Here is a 13,078-nt window from a genome sequence, read left to right as displayed (position 1 = left end):
ATTATTGTCGAAATAGAAGAGATGATTTATGATACATCGAACCTACAAAATATAGGTTACGATTTATGATACATCGAACCTAAAAAAATTATGTCGGGGTATTCCCGATTGATGCTCCTCTAATGATCATTTTTAGTTTTAGGGGTTTAGATTGGTCATGTTAGTCGGTCAGAGTCGTTAACAAATTATGTTTGAGAGAGTACCTGGGAGTTCCTTTTATCGACGGCCCTTGAAACGATTAAGCTCGAGATTGTTGACAGCAAAAGAAAACATATGATGTTTCGAGTAGAGGCATGAAGCAATGTTTGTCACTTAATGCCCACGTTGGCTAACTACACTAAGCATACGATTTGATTTCAACCACATATCGCCTGCGATGATCAAATGATTATCATATATTTACTATTTTTCTTCCTCATTTGTTGCATTATTTGTATTCTCATAAGATTATAAAAGTGTCAACATCATTATGCCAACAGACAACTGAAAAAAAATAATAATAAAAAAAGGCTAGAATCTGATTATATTTGAATAAAGTCAGAAAAAAAAAGGTTCATTGAATTTGCATAAACAAATTTCTTAAAGAGGATATTAAGAAAAGAAATATTGGGAAACGCGAATCGAGCTAGGATTCATCCGATGCGCGTGTTTGGAAGTTTCCCGGGGCGGGTCAGCGTCCGAGTCGACCCGGCGGGTTCCGAGTCCGACCCGACTCGGCAATAATTGGAAAGGCGACAAGGGTGCTTGTGAACGCAAAAGAAGAGAGGGGAGAGTTTGGCTGCTTGTCCACCTTTTGGATTGTGGAGTTTTCTGATGGAGGCAGCCTCCCACCAATAGAATTTGATTTTGATTCGTTGAGGTTGACGACTACTTTTCCTCCTCCATTTAATTCGTCCATTAAATTATGTTTTCTAACATCTTTCATCCATGCTTTTGTCGTGGGTGATAATAAATCTCAAATTTAAGTGTTCTTCCATTTATAATTATATATTTAGGTCGACGGATCTTTTTTCCTCTTCCACTTAATCCATCTATTAAATTATATTTCCTACCATCATTCCACCTATTATTATAAATAATAATTATCATTATTATAATTCTAATTTATCATTTTTTTTCTTTTTTACGTTGCTATCAACTTCCACTTAAATTGTGAGACATCAACTAACAGACTTACTCACGAAACTTTTCGTTCCCAATTAAGGGCATGATAACAGATAAGATTTCTTTAACTGCATGAGAAAAATCTTCTTTTCCCACATATATAAATAAGATATTAATATTCAACCATTTATTACAATTCAACTTATCATCTTTTTCCTATTCGACTTAATCCATCTATTAAATTATATTTCCTACCATCATTCCACCTATTATTATAAATAATAATTAACATTGTTATAATTTTAATTTATTATTTTTTTTTCTTTCACATTATCATCAACTTTCATTCTTTCTCATGAAACTTTTAGTTCGCAATCATACAAGGACATGATAACAGATAAGATTTCCTCAACTGCACGAGGAAATCTCGTTGGACAGTTATCTTTTCCCACCTGTATATATAAGATATTATATTCAACCATTTATTAGGATTCAACTTATCATCTTATTTCTATTCGACTTAATCCATCTATTAAATTATATTTCCTACCATCATTCCACCTATTATTATAAATAACAATTATCACGTTTTCTAAATCTATAAATACATTTCAAAATAGGATTAAACCTTATGTAATGACTTTATATTATATGGTATGAACTCGTGGAGCCAAAGTCCCGTAACTATCAAAGGGAAAGGACAACGTTGACCGCTCCTCGCCAAAGAGCAACATCAACTCGGAAGAGGACAAGCAAACGGAGGATGAATCCATACACCCTTTTTATCCACCATGAACTCTATTATGGGCATCACAATCTTGCCTTCGCTCCATTTGTAGGCCCCACATCGAGAAGGATTTTGAGCTTAAAATTGGATTAAGGATGTGATGTCCTAATGTTTCTGATTTGAATAAAGTTCAATCGAGACTCATTCCTAACATATTAATATTAATATGATGATGATGATGATGTATCAAATTCAACTACGTAATAAAGATTTCAAATCTCATCCGATCAATAAATTATGATCATCCAAACCCCAAACTACTCTTGTTGTGGAATTAAGCAAGTCAATTTCTTCACATGGTCCAAATTAATTCTCATGTCCATGCATCACACTATGTTAGACTTAGACTTCTCCTCCATCAATTCCGTATATTCCAAGTCATACATTCACAAATACAACCAATTAAATATAAAATTAGTATCGAATTTGAGAGGATTAATTGAGTGAATATATATATATATATATATAACAAATTCATGAAAAAAACTCATATTTTTAAGGAATTCCTATATAGTGGAGAATATTTTTTTATGTGAAAAATATTATTTGATATCTATCTCTATCGAACTTTCACCACTCTTACCCATCAAAGTAACATCAACGTGCCTCACTCTTATTGTCCTTGCTCACGACACGAGTAACTAGTGATAAAAGCGTAAGCAAAAAAGATTACGAACGAGGAAAGTAGGGGTTATGATCATGAAGGTAAGGACAAGTCCTATATGATAGAGGGGACAAGAGTTGGGGTGACGAGGGCCAACAATCTAGGGATTGCTTATGTTATGGGCAAGAACGATGAAGGCAAGACATGCATAGGTGGATCTAGTGGGGACAAACAAAATCTACGGAGGTAGGGATGGGTTTGATGAAAGCGACGATACTAGACAAAAGCGATGATCGATAAAGATAATAATATTATTTTAAAAATAAAAGAATCGTGATATAAATATTTTTGAAAGTTGGAGTGTAATAAGAAAATTTTCAAAAATAAATATATATGAAATATATCAAAGTATTTGATGGATAGCATTAGAATTTGATTGGACAAATTGGTGTCGACGTGAAAATATTAGATATAAGTGTGACACGGATATCACATCGGCCGACACTTTCATTGACGTGTAGCAAATTTATTTCCCATTGTTCGAATAGTCCCGATTAGGCAACTCGCTTATCATGTTGACTTAGGCTTCGGGTATGTTATCCTTATCCATTGTTGATTGCATGGGAACGTTAAAACTATCTCACCAATCAAGAGAGAAAGAGAGAGAGAGAGAGAGAGAGAGAGAGTAAACATGGAGTAATGACTATCTCACCAATCGAGAGAGAAAGAGAGAGAGAGAGAGAGAGAGAGAGAGAGAGAGTAAACATGGACTAATGTTTCAACGATAGAAATGATGTCAAAAAGCAACAGTACTTTTCTCGTCCTTCTTGTAGGGTCCATTGTCGCGTCTCTCGTGACATGACATACTCGTATGTATATGAATGCCGACATAACCCGATGATGACGATGTGGCACACATGTGCCATCCATGTCATCGTCCTTTGTCATTCCATCACATTGCACCAATGACACGTCATAGAAACCATGACAGTCTTGCTGAAAAAACTTATTTCTTTGGACATTTTTTGAAAGGCGTCTTAGCTTTCGATCTTTTCATTTGATTGTTTTTTAATACCTCGATACCTTGTCTTCTCTCTCACCTTATCCTTTTTTATGCCTTCGATATTATCGAGAAGAAGACCTCGAGTATGAGCGATCATATATCTTTCTTCATGTTATCGATGACCCCACATTGATGTTATCACTGTATAAATCTATGTTTGAGTTCGTCTTAAAATGATAATATGAAAGATCCATTGGTACCTCATACGAAGGGAAAGAAGACGATATGGTTAAAGTATAGGAGCAAAAGCGATAGGGTAATGATGGCCACAATGAGAGGTAGCGCAGAGATTATCGTGACAAGACGACGAGATAAAAGAATATCTTCCTTAAAACTATATATATTTTTTAAATATGGATGATGTAAATAGAATTCAACTTTAAAATTTTATTATTAATAATTAAAATATTTACCAATTAAGTTTTAATAATTAATTATCAATTTAAATTTAATCTTTTTTATATCACTATTTCGTCAAGCCTACATCGCCAAAGTTGGTATATATATTAGAGACATATAATATAGAATGTCAATAACCTACTTTCAATATGCATATCAATGATGCATCCTATATACAATGACCATAAACATTTGCATGTACATGAAAGGACAACCAATCCATGAAGCAAGACATGTCGATGAAACAAACATACGATTTACTCTTCATACCATAAGAAATTATATCTAAAAACATCAATGTGCAACGTTGAAAGTAACTTAAAGCATCAATATAGAATTGCTATTTTGTAGTATTAATTATAGCACAAATCTCTACTATATGTACTTCATGATTGTTAACTTAAAGTTCTATCATTTAGTAATAGGAATTGAGCCTAACTTTTTAATACCATTACTATTATCATCACTATTACTATTAAGATTACCATTATAAATATCAATATCATTCATTACATATGCAAAGCATATCCACAATAATCCAACATATATCGAATCTAATTTTGAGTATGAATCACTATGAAAAATGTGAATTATAAAGTGTATATATATATATATATATGTATGTATTTATATAGCAATTTTCTTCTAAATTGAGCTTTTATAAAGTTTGTAATTTTTATATTTTAAAATTCAAATTATTTATTTTTTTAAACATTATATAAAGCCTTTAATCATTATATTTTTGGAAAACACAAAACCCTGTATCTCAAATAGTTCTGAAGATAGAAGAGAAAAAAAAACAAATCAAATCAAGTCAAATAAATAAAGCAAAAATTACCATAAAACACCATAGCTTCTTCCCAAACACCTTATCTTCTATATTTGTTGGCCCAAAAACCCAAATCCCCACAACAGTGGATCTTCCACTAATCTTTTATGAGGATTTTTCAGGAAAAAAAGAAGCTATTTGGCAGCACTCTAAATACTTGAAATCTGTATGGATTAATTTACTGATAAGTTGCTTGCCATTACATTTAATGATAGGTATACAGATTAATTAAATTTTTTTTTTTATGTTTTTAATTTATTTTGTTGGCTCATTGATCTCAACAGGTGGACTTGTATCTTCACTACTCAAGAGTTTGCAACAGCATGAATAATGGTAAGATCATCATTACATATTTCTGTAGAACAGTTTGATCAGCTTCTGTAGCAGTAGATGCAGATTCAGTAGTAGAGACCACTTCATTGATACAACATCAGTAGTAGTAGTAGCAGTAGCAGTAGCAGTAGCAGCTACCACTTCAATGTTCTTGGAATCATTATTGTTCATGATATGCTACTCTTATCACTATGGTAGGTCTTGGAACTTCATGTCTTATAGCATCAGTTTCAAAGGCAACAAAAGCTAAAGAGGTGAACACAAATGAACTTTGGATGTCTTTTAAGTTTATTTGTGGACTCTCATGCACTTTGTGCAGAAGCTAGTAATCAACTGAAACAGAAGAGAAACATCTCCCTCGATTTTCTTCTTTCTTACATAGTGATAGAAGATAAGATTTCCCCAATTATACGAGGAAATCTCTCTATTCTGTTGAGAAAAATCCTTTCTACGTTAATGTATTGAAGCATTTTTCATTTCTTCAATAAAACTTCTTCTCTTCTTCAATAAAGCTTGTTCTTATGAGAAAAAAACGAAGCTTCGCTCTTGTCTTCGGCCAGCGACCAACGTCGCTGTAGGCTAATCCTCATCTTCCTCACCGTGGTAGCTGCCTTCGCTGATCTGCCAATAGTCGGTGGACTTAAGGGGAACGAAGAGCGGACTTAAGGAGAACGAAGGGAACGCTTGTGCTCTCACAGCAACAGCAATCGCAACAGTAGCAACAATCTACTCTTGCCCTACTCACGAAGTCTCTTGCTTATAAACCATCTTCGGGGTATGATATATGAGATTTTCTTTCTCCTAATTTGTATAAATAGGAGAGGGAACATGTTAATATATTGAAATAAAGCTTCTTGATGCTGACTCTTTCATTTATTTCACTTTCACTTCTCTTCTTCTGGTACTAACAATTACAGCTTCACTGATGAGATCAAGCATCATCGTCCATTTCTCAAGTCAAAATCTGGGTGGATTTTGTTCTTCCTTCATGGATGATCATTCTAACTTGTGGCTTCATTTGTATCTGGCAACTTACAGCAACTATTGCCACCATGATATGTCAGGCTAATCCTCCTCTTTCCATTGGCAGCACATGGTGGAATGTGGAAATGGCGGCGGCGGCGGCGACGGCGACGGCACCGCAGAACCAGCAGCAGCCATGCAGGAGATGCAGCAGAAGAATCATAACTTTCAGATAATGTGTATAAAAATGGATCTCTTCATCAATTCTGATGAACAAAACGAAGCATGGCGGCTTTAAAGACGAAAGAGTTGGGAAGCTGCTTCTCGATTAAGATACCAAAGCAGATCGATGCAACGCATTAGATTAAACCTCATGCTGGCCCAGCAATCGTCCTTCAAATTTGGCCCCTTTAATCCCTCTATCTAAAGATGTCATTTCCCTCTCACTGCTTGCGTGGATGTTTGTCATTAGCTCTTCTTTTTCGTAAAAAAGCAATCAGCAATATCATCATCGCCTCGACAAATGATCTCTGTGTCCCACAGCAGATCGTGTGCCTCTCTCTTCCTTTAATTGATTCTTCTTGTTCCTTCTCCCATGCACCGGTAAATTAATTCCAATGCCTGCAGAAGAAGTACAGAGAGGCCTCTACCAAGTGAATCAAGTCTCACCATGAAATCAGCATCAGAGGTCTGCATTTAGACAACGGCTTCTGAGGGTTACCTGAAAACCTTCTTTCTTCTTGTTGAGATTATTGATGCCGATGGTATTGTCTGCTGCATTAAGCATCATTTGTTGGGACCATCGGCTTCAAATCTTCGAGAGTTACAGCCTTCTCTCTAACTGGAGATGAGAAACAGAGACTTTATCATCACCGATCTGCATGATCCTCCACTCAGCGATCCAAATCCTGCACTGAGCTTGTCGATTGTCTCCTTCCAAGTAATAATAATACCTCAGGAATACAGCTACTTGTAGTCCCCATTTCCAGAGGAGCCCTTCGACATCCCACCAACTCTGCTGCTGTTTTGCCATTGCTTGAGAACACGACAGGCCACAGGAGTCCCACCAGCAACACTTTCTTCCAAACCGGTCTTCTGTATACTCTGCTGAATCTGACGCAATTAGGTCATACTCCCCCGCCACGTTTACACAAAGTGATCACGGTTCGGTCCGGGAACCGGTCCGGTTCGTCTATTTCAAACCAAATCGGAATCGGTTCGGTTCGGTTCTGATTTTTATTTTAAACAAAATTAAAATCGGTGATTTCGATTCCAATTTTAAATTATTTAAATCTAATAAAAAAATAAATATTATAAATAGATGGGTTAAGGCAACAATATGCGATTGAAATTTTCTATAGTCTAGATTTTTAAGTGTAGCAGATTGGACGTAAAAGATCAGTAGTTTATATTGAGAATTTTTCGATGAAACCAAAGGAAAATCCGAAGTGTCAAAGCTATCATAAAAATTTCATAGAGATTTAGACAGAAAATATATTATAGCAAGATGAAAAAATCTGTACTATGTGGCTGAAATTTTAACAGATTTTCAAGTATAGCGATTTAGACATAAAAGATCAATGGTTTATATTGAGAATTTTTAATTAGAAAGTGTTAAAGCTGTCATAAAAATTAATTATATATAATTTTTATATATTTTAAAATTTTTAATTAAAATAATAAACATTATCGAACCCGAATTATCAAAATCGATAATTCCAAAACCGAAATCGACGTTTACCGAACCGCGATCAAGATTACCCAATAGATAGCGAATCACAGCTCAGAACACACTTAGATCCTTAACCTCAAGTGCCTGTCCTCCTTTTTCTGCATTATCTTTCGGAGAATGTGACACATGAAACATCCAATTCCTTTCTTGTCATCTATAATTCATGCAACCCTCACATGACATCACTTTCCGCTTGGATTTCCACCAAGCAATCACAGTATGTGAAGAACAGAAGAAGATGAACACTTGGAAATCTGCTGAAGAGGAGGCATTAGCAACATCATCACACGGCCTTTCACTTATACTTGCAGTATAAGTTCTTACATTTAAGCAGTCTCGTACATATACAGAGAGATTAAGGAGAGGATACCATGAACACTTCACATGATGTTGCACGCGTTGGGGTTCTCATCGCTGAACATGTCGTCGTGCGGCGCAGGCTGCACCGGTGCCGGCAAGCTCGGGTCCATGGAGCCGTAGTAGAACTCCGGCGGCGGAGGGAACGGCATGTAGGCGTAGCCGTGCGAGGCCGGCGGCGCCGGCGAGGCATAGTAGGCTTGGCTAGCGCTCGGTTGTGCCATGTTGTAGCTCATGACGTACGCCGGCGGCGGCGGGTACGCCGGGTGCGAGTACGCGTGTCGCGGTGGTGATGAGTTGATGCTGCCGGCATCCGGATCCTTCCCTGCGTCCTCGGAGTTCTCTTTTTGTGCCTTGTGGCCTTTCTTCTTACCGACGCCTTTATCGCTGCTAATTTCGCCGGCGGCGGCGGAAGCCTTCTCGTCTACCGTGGCGGCCGGATTCTCGGGCGTCTGGGCAGAGGTGTCGACCTTCGTTGCATCGGTCGTTTGGGGCTCGTTTACGTTGCTCTCCTCGGTTTTGGAATCGGGTTTTGCGGGCTCTGTCGGGGGTTTGGGTTTCGCTTCAGCTTCGGTTCTGTCAGCATCTGAAGCTTTGGCAGGGGCGGCAGCGGAAGCAGAGCTACTCTCAGATGGGATCGACTTCTTCTCAGAGCTCTCTGCTGGCTCTTTGGATACAGAAGATTCTTTGTCCTCTTTCTTCTTGGTAGTTTCGCCATTGCCGGGGCTCTGATTTCCGGGCTTTTTCTCCGGCCACAGCGCAGCGTGCTTCCCGGACTTCCCCAGCCTCTTGATGAGCGTTTCGGCGTCCACCACGGTCTTGACTGTCACCTTGTGCTGCCGCGCATCGACCTCCACATCATAAACACCTGAAACGAAGAGGCCCAGACATAACTAATCTAGCAGAATGAAGCAGCCTAATAAAGAGCTTTGGATCTTCTTAGGCTACCTGGAATGCTTTTAAGGATTCTCTTCACCTTCCTCTTGCATCCTTCACAGTGGATGGAAACCTTCAACACCCAAGTCTGAAGCCACCATGGATTTCACTTAAGCATATCATGTTTTGAAGGCAAAAGAGAATGATATCATTCAGACAAACAGAGAGAAATTTAGTGTAGATTAGTAGTACCTTGTAATTGAGAGGTTCTGAAGGTTCCGCTGCCGATGCCATGGCAGAAACCTCAAGTGATGATGGATGGATGCAGAGAGTGGAAAGGTAATAGAGCCCAAGGAGGAACACTCGGAAGGGAGTTGGCAGATGTTTGTGATGGGAGATATATAGGCAGGCAATAGGAAAGGGAATGTGGAGTCTCATAGACAGGGATGAGAGAGAAAGATTGTGTTATGCTTAAGTGGCTTTGGGATGAGTCCTCTTTTGGTGGACACAGTCCAGCTATGAAGAGAGAGAGAGAGAGAGAGAGAGAGAGAGGTGTGGACTGTTGATAGAACGGTTGGTGAGTGGAAGAGAGGTATTTGAAGGATGATGATGAAGGCATTGCTTTGAGTACCTGTGGGTGATGTTGAGATGTGGATTGTCCACCCATCAGGACTATGAGGGGTCTGAAATGACATTTTCTTGAGATTTAAGGTTCTAAAAGCCACTTCAAGTTATGTGTTTCATCTTCTTAGGCCTATTATGGATCCTAAATGAATTTTCTTCAATTAGTTTTGCAACTATCTAAGATCTCTCTAATAAGAATATAAATGAGCAGATTATGTCATAACTATCTATAAATGAGACAAGATCTATTCATTTATATTCTTAACAATCCCCAACTCATGAGAACCAATTCATCCACCATCTCTCCCTCTTCTCCTCTCCATTCTTATAATATAACACTGTAAATACAGTTAATTGATGAACACTATAAATAAAGTTAATTGATGTGACATAATCCAATTGTTTGAAGAATATAGTACAAATTTTCTTTACAATATTGGTTGGTGATCTATTTTCTTTACAATAATTGACAACATTTGTTCAATCAGGAGAAACATAAATGCTGCAAAAAGACACTTCATTATGAAGAAGAATATCACAAGGCACATAATTACCATACAATTGTTTCTAATCACAGACATATTGATGATTTCATTTCAAATCAGTCCTTGAAAAGAATGTTTAGCAAAAAATCCAAATATTAATGAGCAATAGCAACAGACAAAAGAATCTAATCAGTCCTCCTTCCCTATCCACAACGACATAAGACTTCTAAGCATACAGGGACACTAACAAGAGCCATGCATAGTGTGCTTTTAAGGACTCAGCCTTTTATATCCTAAATCTCCTCATGATTTATCTTGAATCAGATGGGCATGTGTTTAGCAAAAACCAGAAAACATTAATGAGTAATAGCACTGATTACTCATTAGTGTCATAAGATTTTTTTTCCCCTGTCAAATGATACTACTGTACTGGATGACAAGTCAAGTCTTTGTGGCATCATTGCATGCCTTATATTTTCCAGGCTGTTTCAGACAGGGCTAAAACGTACTTTGAGATATAAGCCAGAGAATCTCCAGGCTTTCACTGTTCCACAACCAGTCCTTCACTCAGTGGGTGGTATCAGCCTTAACCTCAACAACTCTTTAACACCAAAAAGCAAGGAAAGAGCTTTTTCTCTTCCCTTACTGTAGCCAAAAGCCTTTTGATCTGCAGTAATTGCTCTGGCAAAAGCAAAAGAGAGGAGGAAAGGAAACAGCAAGAGCTGGGTGGATTTTTTTCTTACTTGCAGCTGAAAGAACACATTTTATGTATTTGGAGGTGGAATGTTCAATGTTCTGACATCAAAGCTGAACTGTTGAGTCTAATCATACTGGTACTCACTGGTAAATTGAAATTTTCCACTCATGTTAATCACAGATGATCTCAGGACATAACTTGAGAATTGACTCCACTTATTTTGATGTGTCTGTGAGAGAGAGAGACAGAAGGGGACTGGCAGCAGAAGAAGATTTTGAAGCAGTAGTGGTCCAGTGTCATGTATAGCTAATGCAAGTGTCCTGGGGGTTTGGAATTGTTACTCCATGGTTGATGTTGAAGTAGGCTTTTGAAGGAGAACTGAAAGGATATGAAGTGATGGCAAATGGAGCTCAACTTCACCTACTTCAAAAAATGGCATCAACTGGACTTCAGGAAAAAGAAGAAGACTCAAGTGATGACAAATGGAGCTCAACCTCGCCTACTTCGAAAAAGGACATCGACTGGACTCCAGGAAAAAGAAGAAAGCAAAACTATGTGATGCTGAAATGGCCATTCAGTGATGCTCAACTTTACCTAGTTTCGGAAACCAAAAGAAACACAAAAAGCTACTATGCCACACACGATGGCACTCAACAAAAGTAATGTTGGTTGGATTCATGGAGATGGAGTTGCTTGACTCCCTCCAGTGTGTGCCTTCAAGTTCAACTCTTTACTGTGATTCCAAAAGACCAAATTCATTGCATGCTTTGAAAGGGACCAAGAAAGAGTAGTGACAGCAAGGTGATTAGATAGCAGTTAAATGAGAGTTTTAAAGAGGATTTCTGACTGTTTGGCCTTCCAATCAAACAAATGATTCCAGTGACAATTATTCAGCATAAGAAGTTTTCTCCAGGCCTGTTCCTTTCTGACCATTGAAAAGGAGAACTCACACAATGAAAAGCTAAAGAGAACAAAGAAAAGTGAAGTGTGGTAGGGGAAATAAGCATGTCTTATGTGTCAGAAAACAACAAGTTTGACCTTCCAAACAAATGGATGAACCCACATCCATGGTTATGAAACATTACTAGTTTTCTCCAGATAGATATCCAAAAAGATCAGTTCTTGTTGCCCAAGCCTTGTTCCTTTAGCTGTCCAAAAGGGAAAGAACTCGCACAATGAAAAGCTAAAGAAGCAAAGTGAAAAAGAGAGGAATGGCAAGATTAATAAGCATACATGTCTCTTGGAACAAGCAGCACGGAAGAAAGTAAATGTGCGTAATTTTCACAAGCACCTTATAGGCATGGAAATGTCGACGAGACACGGTATCGTCCGCTGGCATCGACGTGGAAGTGATGTTACTCGTCGGTAGCCACCAACGAGAGCTCTCCGGCACGCATCTTTCCTTTTCGTGGAATGTGGGCGTCAAGGATCCACATCCCGAACACGTTAGCACCAGCACAGCATTTGGACCTGCTTGTCTCACCGTGGAGAGGGACTTGACTTCCACAACAATCCAAATGGTATATCGTTATCACTCAAAGTCTAGGATGAGCTACATCACTGCTATTGAAGCACAATAATCCAAGTCTAGGAGAGTGCATCCTCACAAACAGTGGGCTTACTGTCAACAACAATCCAGTGAAATCTAATCCGGCATAGGTCGAAACACGAGATGGAAGCGAGTGATAAGAACAAATGTGGTAGACTTATAACCCTAGAATATGATCGTAATCGAATTGAATTTGAATCACTCAGAGAGACAGAAGAGTCGGTGGGGAAGACGGATCTAATAAAGCAACAATGTTGCACGTGTCAAGACGTAATTGGAGGCTAATTGAATAGACAGGGATGAGATGAGTGCCACGTGTTACCGCCGGATAGTCCCTCGAAGTCCAACTCCCACCTCAGCTACCTGTATCCTGGCTGGCAGACTGCAGGGAGGCCCAAATGAGCTTCCGTGTGAGTTTTCTTATAAAGCACAATTAATCGAATCGGATCAAACATAGATACTATAAATCAATCAAATCGGATCACACATAGATGATATCGAGTCTCAGGTCATTCGATCGAACCATTGGATTTGTTGACTGATCATAAATTTGACCAAAAATAAAATAAAATTAAAATATGATTTATGCGATCAAGAAATAGATATAAATCAATGTTCATGTGAAAATTCTTGAAAAAATAAGAGATCCAATTCGATCCACCGATCGAATCTTGAA

General features: G+C 38.1%; 1 protein-coding gene and 1 long non-coding RNA gene across 2 annotated transcripts; both read right to left on the bottom strand.

Moving 5' to 3' along the window:
• Positions 1-5,956: 5,956 nt before the first annotated feature.
• LOC135618302 (uncharacterized) lies at positions 5,957-7,476 on the bottom strand. The gene is made up of 2 exons (XR_010488965.1): positions 6,804-7,476; positions 5,957-6,703 (listed from the first exon to the last, which is right to left on the bottom strand). It is a non-coding gene; the product is annotated as an uncharacterized LOC135618302 (long non-coding RNA).
• Positions 7,477-8,053: 577 nt separating this feature from the next.
• On the bottom strand, positions 8,054-9,577 carry LOC103993375 (heavy metal-associated isoprenylated plant protein 35). Its single transcript, XM_009413408.3, has 3 exons — positions 9,300-9,577; positions 9,120-9,195; positions 8,054-9,039 (listed from the first exon to the last, which is right to left on the bottom strand). Exons 1-3 carry the CDS (start codon positions 9,483-9,485, stop codon positions 8,195-8,197), a joined length of 1,107 nt encoding a protein of 368 aa, XP_009411683.3. The 5' UTR covers positions 9,486-9,577; the 3' UTR covers positions 8,054-8,194.
• Between the last annotated feature and the right edge of the window lie 3,501 nt (positions 9,578-13,078).

This window comes from Musa acuminata, chromosome BXJ2-8, assembly GCF_036884655.1.
Source record: "Musa acuminata AAA Group cultivar baxijiao chromosome BXJ2-8, Cavendish_Baxijiao_AAA, whole genome shotgun sequence".
Lineage (NCBI taxonomy): Eukaryota > Viridiplantae > Streptophyta > Magnoliopsida > Zingiberales > Musaceae > Musa > Musa acuminata.
Note: the sequence above shows the minus strand (reverse complement) of the source record. Positions and strands in the feature narration are given on the sequence as shown.